The following is an 18,458-nucleotide window of genomic DNA, read 5'->3' as shown; positions in this document are numbered from 1 at the left end:
CATTGTGTTTACTACTAGAGCTATAACTAGTAACTCAACTGCAGAATGTACTGTTGTCAAGCAATGAGATCAACTTATTAATCTTCTTTTGGGAGAATTTTTTCTCTCAGTTACTGAAGTGTTTTGTTCCATTAACTTGGACTGACTGCACATAGTAAAACTTAAAAGCATATTGACAATAGATTTCATTTCTTCCATAATACAACGATCATTGGAACAATCTATTAATAAGTTTATAGATTTTATCCATGATTTTATCACTATGTATTGTATGTGTTTTTAACTTGTTTTATTCTGTTCAATTTGTTTTATTGCTTGTTTTATACTGTTGATGACTGGGTTTGGCCCTATGTAAGCCGCCCCGAGTCCCTTCGGGGAGATGGGGCGGGGTATAAGAATAAAATTTATTATTTTTTTATTATTATTATAATCTAGTGAAGATACTGCTTCATTATTATTATTATTATTATTATTATTATTATTATTATTATTATTATTATTATTATTGTGAGGAGCCCCGGTGGCGAAGGGCGTTAAAGCACTGAGCTGGAGACCAAAAGGTCCCAGGTTCAAACCCTGGGAGTGGCGTGAGCGGCCGCTGTTAGCTCCAGCTCCTGCCAGTTCGAAAACATGCCAATGTGAGTAGATCAATAGGTACCGCTCCGGCAGGAAGGTAACGGCGCTCCATGCAGTCATGCCAGCCACATGACCTTGGAGGTGTTTACGGACAGCAGCTTAGAAATGGAGATGAGCACCAACCCCCAGAGAGACATGACTGGACTTAACGTCAGGGAAAACCTTTTACCTATTATTATTATTATTATTATTATTATTATTAATATTAACCAGTGTGTGTTGCTATAACAAGCTGCTTATAAAAGGTAAACATAGCCCTGCTCCAAGTTATTCTCTATAAAGCTGTAAGGTATCTCATACTTATAAAATTATTCCTCCCTCATTAGAGCTCCTGTATGATGTCGATTTTTAGCTCCTATATTATGTTGATTACATTAGTTATTATGTAAGTTCATTTTAAAAGGCCGGTGATTGATCAAGAAGACAAAATAATGTGCAATGAAATTTTTACAAACATTAAGGCAAGACTAAATGTTCCCCAACTTTTCGCCTTGTGAGGAAACCAATCTCTTGTTAGCTTTTCACTTAATCTTTTAGGCTAGGACTTGGCATGAATGGCAACTCCCAAGTTCTAGATTGGACAGATAAAGCAGAGGGGCATTTGCACAAGGAAAGCAGAAGGAAGGATACTTAAATCTCCACAAATCAGCTGAATTTCCTTTCCGCTCCCACCAGTCCATTTCCAGCCTTGTCCCTACATTAGGTTTTCCAATCTACGGGGAAACCTTAGCAATCTACATGTTCTCTACTCACAACTCTCTAGTTTGGCTGTCAGAAGAGAGTAGCTCATTGGCTATCTCTTATTTAGGATTAAATATCTAGTTAACATTTCCAACCTAAAAGATAAAACTGAAAATAAACAGCAATTGCTTTCTTTAAAAAACACAAGTGATAGAAACAAATATAATAAACTTCCTGAAGTTAGAAAGAATTGTAATCCAGAATTTTTGGATCACTGATAAAAACTTTATTTTAAAATGTAAGGAGAACAAAACTATTCAATTGCTTGTAAATGTTATACATTGTTTACAATTACTGATTTTCCAGTTTTCTGTATATATATTCAGACATTGCATTTAATTATCTTAAGCTTGCCAATTCTGTGTTTTTTTCCCCCATAATTTGGACTTCATTTTAACATTGAAAACAGGAGGCAGGGGTTACCATGTAAAACCAAGTCGTGCCTTAGTATCACCATATCCAGGTTCATGTAAGAGTTTCATATCTTGAGCTTTTTCACCAATATATGGCAATTTAGTAGAATGCTTATCAGGTGATGGAGGTGGTTGTCTGTGATAAATTGATTCCTTCATTGCGCCTTCCTTCGCTACTTGGTAAAGAGGGTAAAGATGTCGCGTTGTCTTGGATGCCTCATCAATTACTTTCTTTGCATACTTCTGAAATTCCTGCTCCTTCCATAGTGCTATGCATTCTTTTTGCTTTTCATATTCTAGCTCTTCTTGCTTCTCATGTTCTCCTTTCGAAATTTTTTCAGCCTGAATTGGACAACAAAGAAATATATCCCAAAACAGTGTAATATATTTGAAATCTAGCTATGAACCTGTGCAAGTTCCGATTCCTTACCACGATTTTCTAAATCACAGGCACACTGGTACATTATTTTAGACATCTCAAATCTCATCTTTTGTATATGTCCTTAACCAGGACTCCTTTTATTTTCATTTTCTGCTTTTTGTAAACTGTCTTGAGTCTCAGAATGTGAGAAAAGCAGGTTATAAATAAAGCGACGAATGGATGGAAAGTTAACTAGGAAGAATAATATAATACACCCAGCAAAAAACCCAGCAAAAAACAACAGTATGAGTGAAACCCATTTTGCAATGAAGTCAATAATTCAATTTCTGTAAATTTTAATAACTTCAAGATTACATTTCGGGAGTCATACTGAACATTCCTGCACAAATATTGTAAAAAAAATGTCTTCCAAATTGTGAATACTCCATTAGTTTAGGTCAGGTCTTGCCTTCTGTCCTCGGTTCATCCCACACTGTTCAGTAGGGCCCCTGAACCTCTGGAGAGGCTTATGGAGAGGGACATAGAAGAGACACCTCAATTCCATGATCCTCCTGCTTGTGTCAGTCAAGATCCAAACCTCTCCTGTCAGTCAAGATCCAAACCTCACCCATACTGGTGATTCTCCTGCTATGTAATGCAGGGTTGAATGAAAAGTAATGCCTCCACCTTTGTTACTTCGGTCTGGATGGGAATATTTTAATAAACACAGAAGTAATCCTTAGAATGTGCTGTTTAACTACCACTATTCACTTTTCCCACATAATCACCAGACAATTGGATACATTTCTGCCAACGATGAACATGTTTTCTGAAACCGTCACGGAAGAAGTCGACACTCTGTTTCCGTACCTAGCGTCTCACAGTACCCATCGTGCACAGATCGATAGCCAAGCAAAGCAATAATGTGACCCACACGTTCTCGTGAAATGCCGATTATGCTTGAAATTTCTGAATGATACATCAATCATCCTGAATCAATCTGTCAACCTTTTGCTTGTGAAACTCGGTGGTTGCCGTCACAGGACCTCCAACTCTTTGTTTGTCATGCAAGTCAGATGTTCCCACCTCAACATCTTTAAACTTAGTTGCCCAACAACGCACAGTACTCACATCAACACAATCACCATAAACAGCTGGCATTCTCTGATGAATCTCCTTTGGGGTGGCACCTTCTGCTGTCAAGAATTCAATGACTGCACGTTGCTTAGGTTGCATTGACCGACCATCTGCACAGGGTTCCATACTTCGCACTTTAACAATACAACTGTTTAATGCTAAGGAACTGTAGAGGAGAGACTACTGAACAAGCCAGTACCTGCTGCATACCAGTACTGCCATCTGTTGAGGAGTTACGAAGATGGAGGCATTACTTTTCATTCAACCCTCATAGATAGGTAGAGACAAAAGTTCCTATCCCTAATATATGTGGCATACAGTATGTCAGTCTGGAGATGAAGCCTGATTACAAGTCAAAAGTTTCCTTTCACAGGCTGTCCTAGCATAGAAAGAAATACATGAACAGTATTATTTTACTTTAGAATACTTTGTACAATTAAAAGTGTCTCACTTACTATTTGCGCAACATGAGCTTCTTGTAATTTTAGATTTGCACAGTAAAATCTATGTTTCTTGTCCTTCTCCAGTTCTTGATAGACCCGGTCTGCTTCTAGCTGTCCCTTAAGTATTTCTTGGGCTTCTATTTTTTCCTGTTTCAATTTCTCTTCCTTCATTTTTATCTAGAAAAACACAATCCAATTCTTAATCTAAAACAGCAGAAGCTAGTTTTTCATTCCCATGAACTAATTTACTCAGAGTTAGATATAAGCTCTTCTTGTATCTTGGACAATTTACTCCTTAATATTTTTATTTGTAAAGCAAAACCTGCTAAACGTTTGTCATATAAAATATTCAGGATCACAATTTCATTTGCCTCTAAAATGCATGTGTCAAATGCAAGGCCTGTGGGATTAATCTGGCCCACCACGTCATTTTATGTGGCCAGTGAGGCATTCGGTGCCAGGGCAACATAGTTACATTTATACAGTCTTACAATTACAAATGGTCCTTTGAAGGCAATCGTAAATGAGTTTGGCCCCATGCTCTGACATTTTCAGAAAAAACTACAACATTTTCAGAAGATACTGTAGGGGTGTTTCTTACCACACCAAGCCTATGCTCTTTGATGGATTTGAGATCAGCGTTGTTTTTTTCTTCTTTTGCTTTGCGTTCATTCTCAATCTCCTCTTCTCTTTCTGCAACCTCTCTTGCGATACGCTTATCTTCATCCTCAACTTTCTTTTGCATCTGCTTCAGGAGGCGGTTGGTAATATTCTCTCTGTGTATCTCCATTAACCTGCAACAGTTTAGCAAATGTGGGCAGTGCCCCCGTTTGCATGCATGCAACAAAATAATCTGAGGTATGCCTTCATATTGAATAAAAACACAAATCCATGCTGGTCAAAGGAGGATGCCATGATCTCTTCTAGTAAATATATGACCAAATTCAAATGACTCCCAACCGACAAAGACCCACTGAATCAATGGAACGTATATAAGTATTGACTTTTGGAACATATATAAGTATCTGCTATGAAATCTACTCTAGCTGGGAATATCAATGAGATTTAGGCATTATCCTGATGGAGGCGCTTTCTGCAACTCCCAACACAGATGGCAAATATGAAGAAATCCCTCAAGCATTAATGTTGCCCAAAAGCCACCATCCCATCCCTGAATGACTTAGTGATGAGCACATTTATAAACTTCTGCTATTTTTCCCCAGTGTAAAATATATTTTGAAAAATGTGTATTTTTAAAAAACCAAAAAAAAAAAACCCTCCATGTTTAAGGAGCTTTTTAAGATCAAGTCAGCTATTGTTTTGGCTATGAATATGTTTTAATTGGTTTTAAGGGTTTTAACTTTATTTGTAATACCATTAATATTTAATTCTATTTTAATGTTTGTATACTTTTAGGTTTTAAATTGTATTATGTTGATTTTACTGTAAGCCGCTTTGAGTCTAGTAATACTAGTAATAATAATAATTCAGAAACAAATTATGTCTATGTTATTCAATAGTTTTGGAACATGAGACAGTATAATGAATGATACATGAAAAAATTAATCTCCATTAAGAACATTATTGGAACCTGTTTGAGATATTCAACTCAAGCATTCCATTCTATCTCATATTCTTTGTTCAAATATTTTAATCTTTGTTACAAAGGATGCTAATCAGAAGACAATCATCTAAGTTTAGACATCTTACTAGGCTAGGAAAAGGCTTACCAAGGAAAACCCTGAAATGTAAATATTGTCATGTATGGTAAATGATTAATTATAGAATCATAGAATAATAGAGTTGGGAAAGACCACATGGACCATCTAGTCCAATCCCATGCCATACAATTATACTGATTTGTGAAACTTTCACAGAAGGAAAAGGGGAAGAATGTTTTTTACTGATTTCCCCTCTCCTCTACTGCAGCCTACACCAGTGTTTTTTTTGTTTTGTTTTTTAAAAAACATGTTTTAATATGCCAGAGGACAGAACAGTATCTATGGCCTGTGGAAGCTCTTCAGAGACTGGCAGCTGATAGCTCATGAAATGGTATTAAACACCTGAATTTGAGTCGCACTGGCCTGTACAACTCAGTGTCCCAGTGTCCATTCTCCAGTCTCCCAAACAGTCTTTCAGAACTTTAGATATTGCAAGGGGGTGGATTCAAACTGCCTTCCCATCTTATGCTAATTGGATGTATATTCTTGGCTGAATGCCAATATGTTTCAATTAAGACTCAAGTCATGATCTGTATGTTATTTATTTACTTACTTACTTACTTACTACATTTATATCCCGCTTTTCTCACCCCGGAGGGGACTCAGAGTGGCTTACAAATCAAATGTACATACAATATACTATTATTAGCATAGCACAATATAAGCATTAAATTACTATAGTGTACTATATCACTACATGGCAATATTATTAGCAATATTACATCTAACATACAACATATAATTAATATTAATATGTTGGGGAGCAACTTATCACTATTCTCATAAGGAAACTTATCACTATTGTCATAAGGAAATGATACATGTATTATAACTAATACAGTTATATTGTCATAAGGAACTTTAACAGTATTAGTAACAGTATTAAAAATGAATAGAGATTTTGTAGCACCCCCCACCCCCAAAAAAAACAACCATTGGTATATTACTTTGAGTAATTGTGCAGATATAGTAAGTAATATAGTAACTGAAAGAATAAGAAGCATAATATTCCAGCATACTATATAGGTAAACCTGAAAGAATTATACTATAAAGCTGTATTTCCTTTTATTTTTATCAGGTATTTAAATAAATCACTGATTTTGCCTACCTGTCGAGTTCCTCTTCCTTTTGTCTTTTCAGCTTAGCCATAGCTCGCTTTGCCTGATAATGTCTTCGAATTTTATCTTCTTCTTCTTCTTCTTTTTGCTTTTCTATAGCTCTCAGGGTTTTCTGATCAGCAACATACTCCTTTAAAATAACAAGCCACACACAGAGAAAATACATTTCCTGACCAACACAATCACCAAAACCCCCACTTTCCTTGAGCTCTTGCTCCTGCGCACCATTCAGTGGAATAGGAAACAGCAGAGGAGTGGCTCCGGTGTAGCTATTCCATTGGGATTCGCTGCTTCAAGGCATCTCATGGCTTTAAGGAGATGGGTCTGAACAAAGCTAATTTTCTTGCCCCTCTGCAATTTCACCCTTTAAGGAAAGGGAGGGGACTTGGCATTCTTATGTGGGGAGGCCAGGCAGGCAAAGTATTTATAGGTTGGATGTTCCAGATCACAAAAGTGAGGGTTTGATGTATTTGCTCTAATTAAGTCCCACCTAAATGCTCCATTGGCACCAGATCATGAATGATCCTGGAAGCTAAGCAGGGTAGAAGTCCACCAATGAATACCAGGTGGTGTAGAAAACCACCTGAGTATTCTTTCTCTAAGAAAACAGCGACTAAGGACACCATAATCCACAGTGGCCTAGAGACAAATACACACAAGCATGCATTATAACAGCTAATTTGTGGACAAACAGGACCAGTGAAGAACTCAAGGCATTTTCTCTGCATAGGCAATTCTTGCCCCACAAAAGCTGAAGGATATTGTGGTGAAAGGAGTCTCCATGTGGAAATACCCTCATCAACCCTGCATCTCCCTTCCTCCTACTCGTCCATGTCTCTACACAGGAGGTTATAGGTAGATAAACCATGAATGCCTGTCTACCTTTAGTTTTCAAATTACACTGCCTGACACACATTTTGGTGCCTCAAATGTTAGCACTGTTTCTGGGTATATGTTCCCTGCTGATTCCAAAAATTGTTCTAGTTTTTCCCCCAAAAGCTCTACTTTTTGAAATACTGAACATATGCTATTTACCAGTCTACCTGCCCATGATGAAAAAGGTAAATGTCATTTACAAAGTCAACATATAAACAAGCAGGGATCTGGATGTTGGAAGCTTTAAAAACAGAAATTTGACTTGAAAGGCTCCTTATGGTGATTATGGAATAGTGGGAAGGGCCTTCGTAGCCAACAGGAAGAAAAGCCAGTAAAAGATCACATGGCTGCATTTTCTATTTGCTAAAACATTTAATATCTTAAAACATCTATTAATTGCAGATATGTTCACTTTTTTAGGTTTTTTGTGTGGTCTTTTTCATAAAAGGATTCACAATATTTTATAGCAGTCAGAACACAGTAAAATTAGAAACACAAAAGCAATACAAACAATGCGTCAGATACATACCATTGCCATGTCTTCTGCCCAAAGATTGCAAAGAGGAACTACCTTTAGGCTTAATGCAGACAATTCAAAAAAAATTTCACTTATATGTCATTTAAGAAGAAGCAAAACCATATGATGCTAACAATGTTATAATTTGGGATCAGGAAGACCTGGCTGCAAAGGCCCTCTTTCTTGTCACCTCTCTGAATTTCTCTTATAGTAGGTATTTGGAGGTTGCTTCAACTGCTTCCTGGAGCCTCTTATTTAAGTACTAGAAGTAAATTCTCCATCCATTTTTATGCAGAAATCTGTTAACAAGTTGTTTGGCTAGGGTGTTCACATGCAGAATCTCTAACTAAAATCAGAAAGTATTCTTTAGGTCGCAATTGCCAAATATTTGGCTATGGGGTTGTTGCTACAAACCTGATATGCCTGTCTGCGTTTAAGTCTTTGCTGGTACTCCTCTTGCTCTTTCTGCATCACTTCCAATTGATGTCGCCTGACCAGTGCCTGGATCTCTTCCCCTGCTTTTTTCTCTTCTTGCTTGTCAATTTCTGCTTGATGTTCATGCTCTTTTATCCTAAAATGCACACAAAAGGAAACAAAATGATAAATGAACACATAATACTAAAATCTAAAGTTTCTCTACAAATATAAGTTTTGAGTTAAAGGCAGGGAGTGGTTCAGAAGTCATACATCCAAGTCAATGCGGAGAAGACCTCTGCTTCTGCATCATTAGATGTAAAACCTTTCAATCAAATTGGTGACTAACACTATCCAGCACTGCTCAATCCATCACTTCTACAATCTTAAGAGTGCTGATTTGGCTGGACTACTTTCAGGCAGGGAAGATTATTCAGAATGTGTCCTAATGAATAATGCCATCTCTTACATTAATAGTTTATAATATCGATACAATAATAGCTGTTAATCAAATACCCCATGCGAAAAAAACCCAACAAACTAATAAGATTTCTTTTGCACGTCTAAATGCTGAACACATTCAAATTCTATCTTGTTGATTTAGAGGGGAATTGTATTTCCTTAACTAATCCTTATTTTATTAAGTGGAATTTCAAAAAGGTGATCTTGATTATATTTACTGTTCTAACTGCTCCTTGCTAAGCTCTAGTCTCTTCCTGTGGCGTTCCTTGGCCTTTTCCTCCTCTCTCTTTATAGCTTTTAGACGCTCCTTTTCCATTTCTTCATGCTTACTGCGGTACAGGTTTTCTTTTATCTTGTTAAATTCAATCTGCGCATCTCTTTCCTTTAAGACTTCAGTAAGTAAAAAGGCTTTCTACAAAACAAAATGTGAACATTCAACACGATACTCTGCTTTCACAAAGCCTAAACATGAAAATGAAAGGGGGCAGAGATGAACTACATTACATTGAAGTCTTTCACTCTCTCATTTTCATAATTTTGTTGTATTTTGGCTATTTCTATAAACTCTTTCCGTTTTTGTGCTTGGTACTTTGCTTCTTCCAGGTCAATCTTTCTTCTCTCTTCCTCTTCCCTTTCTTTCCGCACTTTTCTGGCTTTCAATTTCATTTGTGACATACCCTGCAGTGAAAAGCAATACCTGCAATTAGGGGGTGTTATTCAAAGCCAAGATGGGCCAAAACTGACATCTTTAGAATGTCAGGCAAAAGCGTTGTTGTATGCCTTCAAGTCATTTTCAAGTTATTCAATTTATTTATTCCTAATGCGAATCTATCAGTTTTTCAGGTAACATTTGCTTTTTTCTAAGGCTGACAGAGTGTGACTTACCCAAAGTCACTCAGTGGGTTTCCCAGTGGCTGAGCAAGGATGTGAACCCTGGTCCCCAGAGTCTTAGTCCAATGTTCAAACCACTACACCACACCACAAACAATATATACATTTGGGAAACAGATCAGCTCCACTTTGAACTCCCATTCTACTCAAGGGTAAAGTTCACCACACAGGTTTAGTTTTTTAAAATATATTAAAGTGAAACGTTGGCTATGAAATCCAATGACAGTTTTGTTTTGCTCTTATATGCCTCCTTTACAATTTCCATATAAGTAAACTTTTGCAGTACCTTGGCATAGCATAAAACTAAATAATGTTTTATTATAAGTCCTAATGAATTCAGTAAGTTTTACATAAGTGTAAATATACACGTTTGTAGTATTTAGCACTCAGATACGATCTCACTGATCTCAGTGGAGCTAAATTCTAGGAAACATGTAGGATAGTACTTATGATAAATTAGAAAGAAGCAGGGGATAACCATTCAAGAGACATTCTCTCAATTTAGAAACCATACATGCTAAAATAGCACTTGTCTTTTTTGCTGCAACATCACGTTACTGCTGTTTTATGTTCAACCTATGATCAATACTAATCCCAAGGTCCCTTTCACATGTCACACTGCTGAGCCATGTAGCTCCTGCAACCCAAATTCCACCTGTGCATTTGCGTTTTGTAGCTTAAATGTTGAATTTTGCACTTCTCTCTTGAATTGCATTTTAATTTCTGCCCAATTTTATAATTTATCAAAATGTACTAACAGTTCTTGTTATGCTGAAACATTTCTGACTAACAATTTTATCTTACTCTGCATTAGAAGAAAATATATAAATACATTCTGACGTTCAAGAAGGAACACTAGCAGTGAAATGCAAATTTTTCCCCTTACTGCAATAGTGTTGGTCCAGTTCTTGACAAGCGCTTGAGACTTCAAATGTAGCTCTTTCCGTTCTTTCCTTTCAGCACGGGCCTGTGCTACTTCTCTGGCTCGAGCTGTGAGGCTGCCTTGAATCCTTTGCCATTCTGCCTTGGGCAGTATGGCTATTTCATGAAGATCTACTCCCACTGGAAGAAATATTCCCTCCACTTCATCCTTTTCATCTGCTGTCAAAAGAAAAAAAACTATTTATAGCTGAGCTGTTTCACTTCCAGGCCTGAAAGTCATAGTTTCAACACCCACCTGGAATACCAATCGCTGTATGTAAGCTAGGTAAAAACTTCAAGTGTTGCTGAACTGCAGCTCCCAAGATTCTTTGCTGCTGTCTGTGCTTGCTAGGGCTGTTGGGAGTTGCAGTCTTCAAATTAAAATGACTATATTTCATAGAATCCAAGGGACATTTTTTTCCTGTTTAAGGGGCTTCAAAAATGTGGTGCACCTGAGATTTGATGGCGCCTTAGATATTTGGACCCAGTGGAAGTAAGAAGCAGTGCTTAACTCAATTAGATGGTAAACAGGCCCCTGGCTGAGGACAAAATAGTGGGAGCTTAGCAGAGCCCTTGGAGCTCCTTCACCACCACCTCCCTTTTCAAAGGTAAGGCAGTTAAAAAAAAAACCCAAAATCCATGAGGGGTCTGTTTACCATCTAAATGAGTTAAGCACTGCTTCTTACTTCCACTGCCTCCCAATGTATCCATAGACTTAATACTTTATAGACTCATGCATGACTTGTGGGTTTTTTCAAACTCCCTCAACAGGGAAGATTGTACTACAAAGCCGCACTGCAACAGAAACAAGATATTGTTTATGCATGCAGAGGAAAAATTTTAAAATATAAGATTTTTTTGCCCAAAATTGAAGCTTCAAAAACAGTGGCACCTTCCAATTAGGTTAAATGTGATCTTTGGCAATTTTGCCAGCTTTAACATGTCCAGGCTCCACAAGTGAGCTGTGAATGGAAATGTTACAGGTTGTATTGCTTGCATTTTACAGCCAGGTGGCCATAATAATAATAATAATCACCATCATCTTTATTTATAACCAGCCACCATCTCCCAGAGGGATACGGAAAGGCTCACAAAGCACTCAAGGTGCAAATACACAAAATACAAAAAGTGTAGAAACAATAACATAAAAACATTAACAACCAACATAAACATCACCCCCCCCCCCAATAAATTCAGTAAGCAACTATAATCGATGTCAGTCTCATAAAATGCATGGTGAAGTAATCTCTAGGTTCGATGGTCCCACTTTATACATCTGAGGAAGAAGCCCCTAGTAGTCCACAGCAGTACTGTAATATTGTTGGATAGATCAAAAATAGCTTTTATAGTGTCCTTAAACATCTTTGAAGTATCATGGGATGCACTCATTATCGCAGGGCAACAGTTGTCCTCCACTTACACCTAGAGAGAAGTTTACGGCAGCAGATTCAGAAGCGGGAGGTGTCTTTGTCAAGGAGTACATCTACACTCTAAAATGAATGCAATTTGAAACCACTTTAACTGCCATGGCTCAATGCTATGGAATCCCAGAAGATGTAGTTTTGTGATGCATCAGCACGCTTTGGCAGAGAAGGCTGAAAAACTTGTAAAATTACAACTTCCATCATTCCATAGCATGTAGCAGGTAAAAGTGGTCTCAAACTGCATTAATTCTACAGTGTAGATGCACCCAAAAGGTGCATGGGCAGCATAGGCAGGACATATGTGAACTCTGCAACACCTTATAATTTAACAAATGAATTATGGCATAAACTTTTCAACTACGGTATATGTCCAGATGCAATGGTCACTGCCTCTACAAGAAAAAGGGTTCAGGAGAACATGAAGGTTTGCCTGTTTCTGATAATGATCACAAATAATTAATTACCAGAATCCAGAATTTTAGTTCTACATATAGATGACAGGCTTTCTCAGGGCCCTTCCACACAGCCCTATATCCCAGAATATCAAGAAAGAAAATCCCACATTATCTGATTGTGGACTCAGATAACCCAGTTCAAAGCCAATATTGTGAGATTTTCTGCCTTGATATTCTGGGATATAGGGCTGTGTAACCCAGAATATCAAGGCAGTAAATCCCACAATACCAGCTTTGAACTGGGTTATCTGAGTCCACATTGCCATATATTCCAGTTCAAAGCAGATAATGTAGGATTTTATTCAGCTGTGTGGAAGGGGCCTTAGTTGGAGGTGGATTGTGGCTGTGAAATAAATTCATTTTAGGAACATGTCTTCTATCTCAGTGTTTTGCCTTAAAGGTTTCTTGGAACATGCTTGCGGTGATAAATAGTTAGATACAAAATAGTCACATGCTGACCAGAATGTTGTTGTGTGCCTTCAAGTAATTTCTATCATATGACAACCCTAAGATGAACCCATCGTGAGGTTTTCTAGGCAAGGTTTGTTCAAAAGGGGTTTAATGCTTTCCTTCCTCTGAGGCCAAGAGAGTGTGACTTGCCCTAAGTCACCCAGGGCGTTTCCATGCCCAAACGGATACAGCTCTCAAACCACATCATGCATTTCTCCCCAAAGCTAGTGTTCAAAGCACTACACTATAATGACTGACAAAATTATTTAATCCTGGTTAGTAAAATAATAATAATAATAAAACACTATCGAGGGGGTGGGAGAGTGAGGCAGTTGCCTCACCATCTTATCTTTGCCTATGTGGTATATCTAGGGGTCTGTTTACACAGTGTAATGGATGTACTGTAGTTTGACACCACTTTACACCACTCTCATGCCTCAGTGTTAAGTCATTCTGGGATTTGTAGTTTGGTGAGGCACCAGCACTGTTTGGCAGAGAAGACTAGAAGAACTGCCATAGCATTGTGTTGTGGCAGTGAAAGTAGGGTCAAACTGTTGACGAAGGCTTTCATGGCTGGAATCACTGGGTTGCTGTGAATTTTCTCGGCTGTGTGGCCATAGAATCATCAGAATTACAAGAGACCTCGTAGGCCATCCAGTCCAACCCTGCGCCAAGAAGCAAATTCAAATCACCCGTGACAAGGCATCCCATGTTCCAGTAGCATTCTCTCCTGATATTTTGTCTGCATCTGTGGCCCACGTCTTCAGGGTCAAACTGCTTTCATTAGACAGGATAAATAAAGGCAGTCTATCAATTTGTTGTTGAAGGTTTTCATGGCCGGAATCACTGGGTTGCTGTGAGTTTTTCGGGCTGTATGGCCATATTCCAGAAGCCTTCTCTCCTGACATTTTGCTCACATCTATGGCAGGCATTCTCAGAGGTTGTGAGGTCTGTTGGAAAACTAGTTAAGTGGGGTTTATATATCTGTGGAATGTTGTCCAGGGTAGGAGAAAGAACTCTTGTCTGTTTGAGGCAGGTGCGAATGTTGCAATTGGTCCTCTTGCTTAGCACTGAATGGCCTTGCAGCTTCAAGGTCTGGCTGCTTCCTGCCTGGGGGAATCCTTTGCAGGCACACCTTGAAGCTGCAAGGCTATTCAATGCTAATCAAAGTGATTGAGTGCAACATTCACACTTTCCTCAAACAGACAAGAGTTCTTTCTCCCACCCTGGACATTATTCCACAGCTATATCAACCCCACTTACCTAATTTCCAACAGACCTACAACCTTTGAGGATGCCTGCCATAGATGCGGGCGAAACGTCAGGAGAGAATGCTTCTGGAACATGGCCATACAGCCCGGAAAAATCACAGCAACCCAGCTTTTTGCTCACCATCTTCTTCGCACCACGGTTTCCACAGGTTTTTTTTTCGTGTCAGTTGCTTCTGGAGAGAATTGGCCGTCTGCAAAGACGTTACACAGGGGACGCCCGGATGTTTTTTGATGTATTTACCATCCTTGTGGGAGGCTTCTCTCATGTCCCCGCATGGAGCTGGAGCTCATCCGTGCTCTCCCCGGTGGGATTCGAACCTGGCAGCTTTCAGGTCAGCAACCCAACCTTCAAGTCACAAGGCTTTTATCCCCTAGGCCAGGGGTCCCCAAACTAAGGCCTGGGGGCCAGATGAGGCCCTCCAAGGTCATTTACCTGGCCCCCACCCTCAGTTTTATAATATAATATTTTTATATCAGTTTTAATAATATAATATATTGTAGATACATATAATATTGATAATAATCTTATGTTAAACAATATAATACTAATAGTAATACCATATAATAATATTAATTATATGTTATATATTACATATTATATAATAGTACTAGCTGTGCCCGGCCACGCGTTGCTGTGGCAAAGTCTGGTGGTATGGGAAATAAAGTATTGAGGAATTGGTGGTAGTTAAGGTCAAGGGTAAAAGTTTTCCCCAGAGATTAAGTCCAGTCGTGTCTTACTCTGGAGGTTGGTGCTCATCTCCATTTCTAAGCCGAAGAGCCGGCGTTGTCCGTAGACTCCTCCAAGGTCATGTGGGATGACTACATGGAGCAGCGTTACCTTCCCGCCAGAGCAGTACCTATTGATGCACTCACATTTGCATGTTTTTGAACTTCTGGGTTGGCAGAAGCTGGGGCTAACAGTGGGGGCTCTCTCCGCTCCCCCAATTCAAACCTGTGGCCTTTCGGTCCAGAAGTTCAGCAGCTCAGCGCTATAACACGCTGCGCCATCAGGGGATATTATTTCCTAAAGGTTGTGAATATACAATATTTCTGATTGGTTTTTTTTGTTTGTTGGAGGCAAGTATGAATGCTGCAATTAGGAAAAATGATTAGGATGTAATAGCCTTGCAGCTTTAAAGCCTGGCTGTTTCCTCCCTGAGTGAATTTTTTGTTGGGAGGTGTTAGCTGGCCCTGATTGTTTCCTGTCTGGAATTCCCTTGTTTTCAGAGTGGTGTTGTTTGCGATATTTTATGTGCTTCTACTGTCTGTGGCCCTGAGAAAACAGAGGATTTTCCAGACTTAGATGATGGGAATACTTTGTTGGAAGGTGTTAGCTGGCCCTGATTGTTTCCTGTCTGGAATTCCCTTGTTTTCAGAGTGGTGTTGTTTGCGATATTTTATGTGCTTCTACTGTCTGTGGCCCTGAGAAAACAGAGGATTTTCCAGACTTTGATGATGGGAATACTTTGTTGGGAGGTGTTAGCTGGCCCTGATTCTTTCCTGTTTGGAATTCCCTTGTTTTCAGAGTGGTGTTGTTTGTGATATTTTATGTGCTTCTACTGTCTGTGGCCTTGAGAAAACAGGATTTGCCAGACTTTGATGATGGGAATACTTTGTTGGGAGGTGTTAGCTGGCCCTGATTGTTTCCTGTGTGGAATTCCCCTGTTTATTTACTGTCCTGGTTTTAGAGATTATATTGTTCTGCATTATTCTATCCCAGTAATTATTTCATATTAAAGAAGAATCTCACTTATCCAACATTCGCTTATACAATGTTCTGGATTATCCAATGCAGTCTGCCTTTTCATAATCAATGTTTTTGTAGTCAGTGTTTTAAATTCATTGTGCTATTTTAGTGGTAAATTTGTAAATACAGTACAGTAGAGTCTCACTTATCCAACATAAACGGGCCGGCAGAACGTTGGATAAGCGAATATGTTGGATAATGAGGAATTAAGGATAACCCTATTAAACATCAAATTAAGTTATGATTTTACAAATTAAGCACCAAAACATCATGTTAGACAACAAATTTGTCAGAAAAAGTAGTTCAGTACACAGTAATGCTATATAGTAATTACTGTATTTATGAATTTAGCACCAAAATATCACGATATATTGAAAGCATTGACTACAAAAATGCGTTGGATAATCCAGAACGTTGGATAAGCGAGTGTTGGATAAGTGAGACTCTACTGTAAATACTACATAGCATTACTGCGCATGGAACTACTTTTTCTGTCATATTTGTTGTATAATATGTTTTTGTGCTTAATTTGTATAACGATTACCTAATTTGATGTTTAATTGGCTTTTCCTGAATCCCTTCTTATTATCCAACATATTCACTTATCCTGCCGGCCTGTTTACGTTGGATAAGTGAGACTCTACTGTATATTTCTAATCTTATATTATCTGCTCAGAACTGGATTATATGAGGCTCCTTCTTCACAGCTGTATAAAATGCACACTGAAGTGGATTATATGGTAGTGTGGAGTCAAGATAATCCAGTGCAAAGCAGATAATATAAGATTATAAATGGGTTATATAGCTGTGTGGAAGGGCCTTGAGTCTACACTGCCATATAATCCAGTGCAAATTAGATAATCTGTGGAAGAAGCCTAAGTGAGGCCTAAATCTGCCTGTCCCCTAACTGAAACCTGGCTGTCCCTTGGTTGCTAGGCAACCAAGTGGGCAGAGATTAGCCCTCTAAACTGGCAGCAATTGGATAAAAAAAATTATTGCTCTCCCTCTAATTAGGACTTTATTTTTCTTTTCTTTTTGTTGTATCGACTTTGAGGCGTGGATGATGGGTTGTGTTGTCAAATTTTGAGGTTGGGGGGCCTGTACTTTTGTTGTTTTGTGAATTGCCGTGATGCCATCACTCTTTTATATATATAGATAGTGGTATAGTTCAATATAGTAATATATAATGCTAATATTGTGTTATGCTAATAATATAATATATTGTATGTACATACAGCTGCTCTGAGTCCCCTTCAGGGTGAGAAGGGTAGGATATAAATGCAGTAAATAAATAATTAATATTAGACTTAGGCTCGGCCAAAGTCTGACATGACTTGAAGGCACACAACAACAACAATCCTGATTAACTTGACTATCTCATTGACCAGTAGCAGGCCCACACTTTCAATTGAAATCCTAATAGGTTTATGTTGGTTAAAATTGTTTTCATTTTTAAATATTGTATTCTTTCGTTGTTGTTGTTGCACTACAAATAAGACATTCTGCCTTGGTCAGACCACACCTGGAATACTGTGTCCAATTTTGGGCACCACAGTTGAAGGGAGATGTTGACAAGCTGGAAAGCGTCCAGAGGAGGGCGACTAAAATGATTAAGGGTCTGGAGAACAAGCCCTATGAGGAGCGGCTTAAAGAGCTGGGCATGTTTAGCCTGCAGAAGAGAAGGCTGAGAGGAGACATGATAGCTATGTACAAATACGTGAAGGGAAGTCATAGGGAGGAGGGAGCAAGCTTGTTTTCTGCTGCCCTGCAGACTAGGACACGGAACAATGGCTTCAAACTACAGGAAAGGAGATTCCACCTGAACATCAGGAAGAACTTCCTCACTGTGAGAGCTGTTCGACAGTGGAACTCTCTCCCCGGGGCCGTGGTAGAGGCTCCTTCTTTGGAGGCTTTTAAGCAGAGGCTGGATGGCCATCTGTCGGGGGTGCTTTGAATGTGATTTCCTGCTACTTGGCAGGGGGTTGGACTGGATGGCCCATGTGGTCTCTTCCAACTCTACTATTCTATGATTCTATGACATGTGCAGTATGCATAGGAATTTGTTTGTATTTTTTTTTCGAATGATAATTCGGCCCCTCAACAGTCTGAAGGATTGTGGACCGGCCCTCTGCTTAAAAAGTTTGGGGACCCCTGCCCTAGGCCATCGGAGGCTCCGGTTTCCACGGTGACGCCCTTAGTCTCACGTCAGGGAAAGGCTTGCCTAACCACCGCCGCAGCCTTTTAATGGTTTTGTCTTGTGTCCTTCCGCCACTTCCCCTCCCTTCCTCTCACTCACGCGTGTCCTCTCGGCTTTGCCCTTGGCGCCTCCCGAAGCGCACCGCGGGCCGCAGCATCGTTCCCATCTGCTCCGGCCTCCCCACACAGCCTTTTCTTTCCCTGCGAAGGCCTCGCGCACGGCGTCCCTGCGGTTACCAGGCAACTAGGGAAAACGACTCGGG

The 18,458-nt window shown here is 39.1% G+C and overlaps 1 protein-coding gene across 2 annotated transcripts; it reads right to left on the bottom strand.

Moving 5' to 3' along the window:
- Positions 1-1,580: 1,580 nt before the first annotated feature.
- cfap210 (cilia and flagella associated protein 210) lies at positions 1,581-18,453 on the bottom strand. 2 transcript variants are annotated; one of them, XM_003226265.4, is made up of 9 exons: positions 18,296-18,453; positions 10,618-10,832; positions 9,345-9,518; positions 9,059-9,252; positions 8,379-8,535; positions 6,562-6,701; positions 4,333-4,525; positions 3,744-3,908; positions 1,581-2,132 (listed from the first exon to the last, which is right to left on the bottom strand). In XM_003226265.4, the coding sequence occupies exons 1-9, from the start codon at positions 18,360-18,362 to the stop codon at positions 1,797-1,799; spliced, it is 1,641 nt and encodes a 546-aa protein (XP_003226313.3). In that variant the 5' UTR covers positions 18,363-18,453; the 3' UTR covers positions 1,581-1,796. The 2 variants fall into 2 exon arrangements, with proteins under 2 accessions (XP_003226313.3, XP_008117237.2); XM_008119030.3 differs by having other exon boundaries at positions 10,618-10,829.
- Positions 18,454-18,458: the final 5 nt, after the last annotated feature.

Source organism: Anolis carolinensis, chromosome 1 (genome assembly GCF_035594765.1).
Source record: "Anolis carolinensis isolate JA03-04 chromosome 1, rAnoCar3.1.pri, whole genome shotgun sequence".
Lineage (NCBI taxonomy): Eukaryota > Metazoa > Chordata > Lepidosauria > Squamata > Dactyloidae > Anolis > Anolis carolinensis.
The sequence above is the reverse complement of the archived record's forward strand: the minus strand, read 5'-3'. Positions and strand labels throughout refer to the sequence as shown.

Bases quoted from the DNA above. Each gene is read 5' to 3' on its own strand.
- cfap210 (XM_003226265.4), bottom strand. From the start codon at position 18,362: ATGGGAACGATGCTGCGGCCCGCGGTGCGCTTCGGGAGGCGCCAAGGG. The intron at 8,536-9,058 runs GTAAATATAATC...TGTGCATTTTAG, and splicing joins AGCAAGGAGCAGTTAGAACA to GATAAAAGAGCATGAACATC. The intron at 2,133-3,743 runs GTAAGTGAGACA...TGTCCAATTCAG, and splicing joins AAGCTCATGTTGCGCAAATA to GCTGAAAAAATTTCGAAAGG.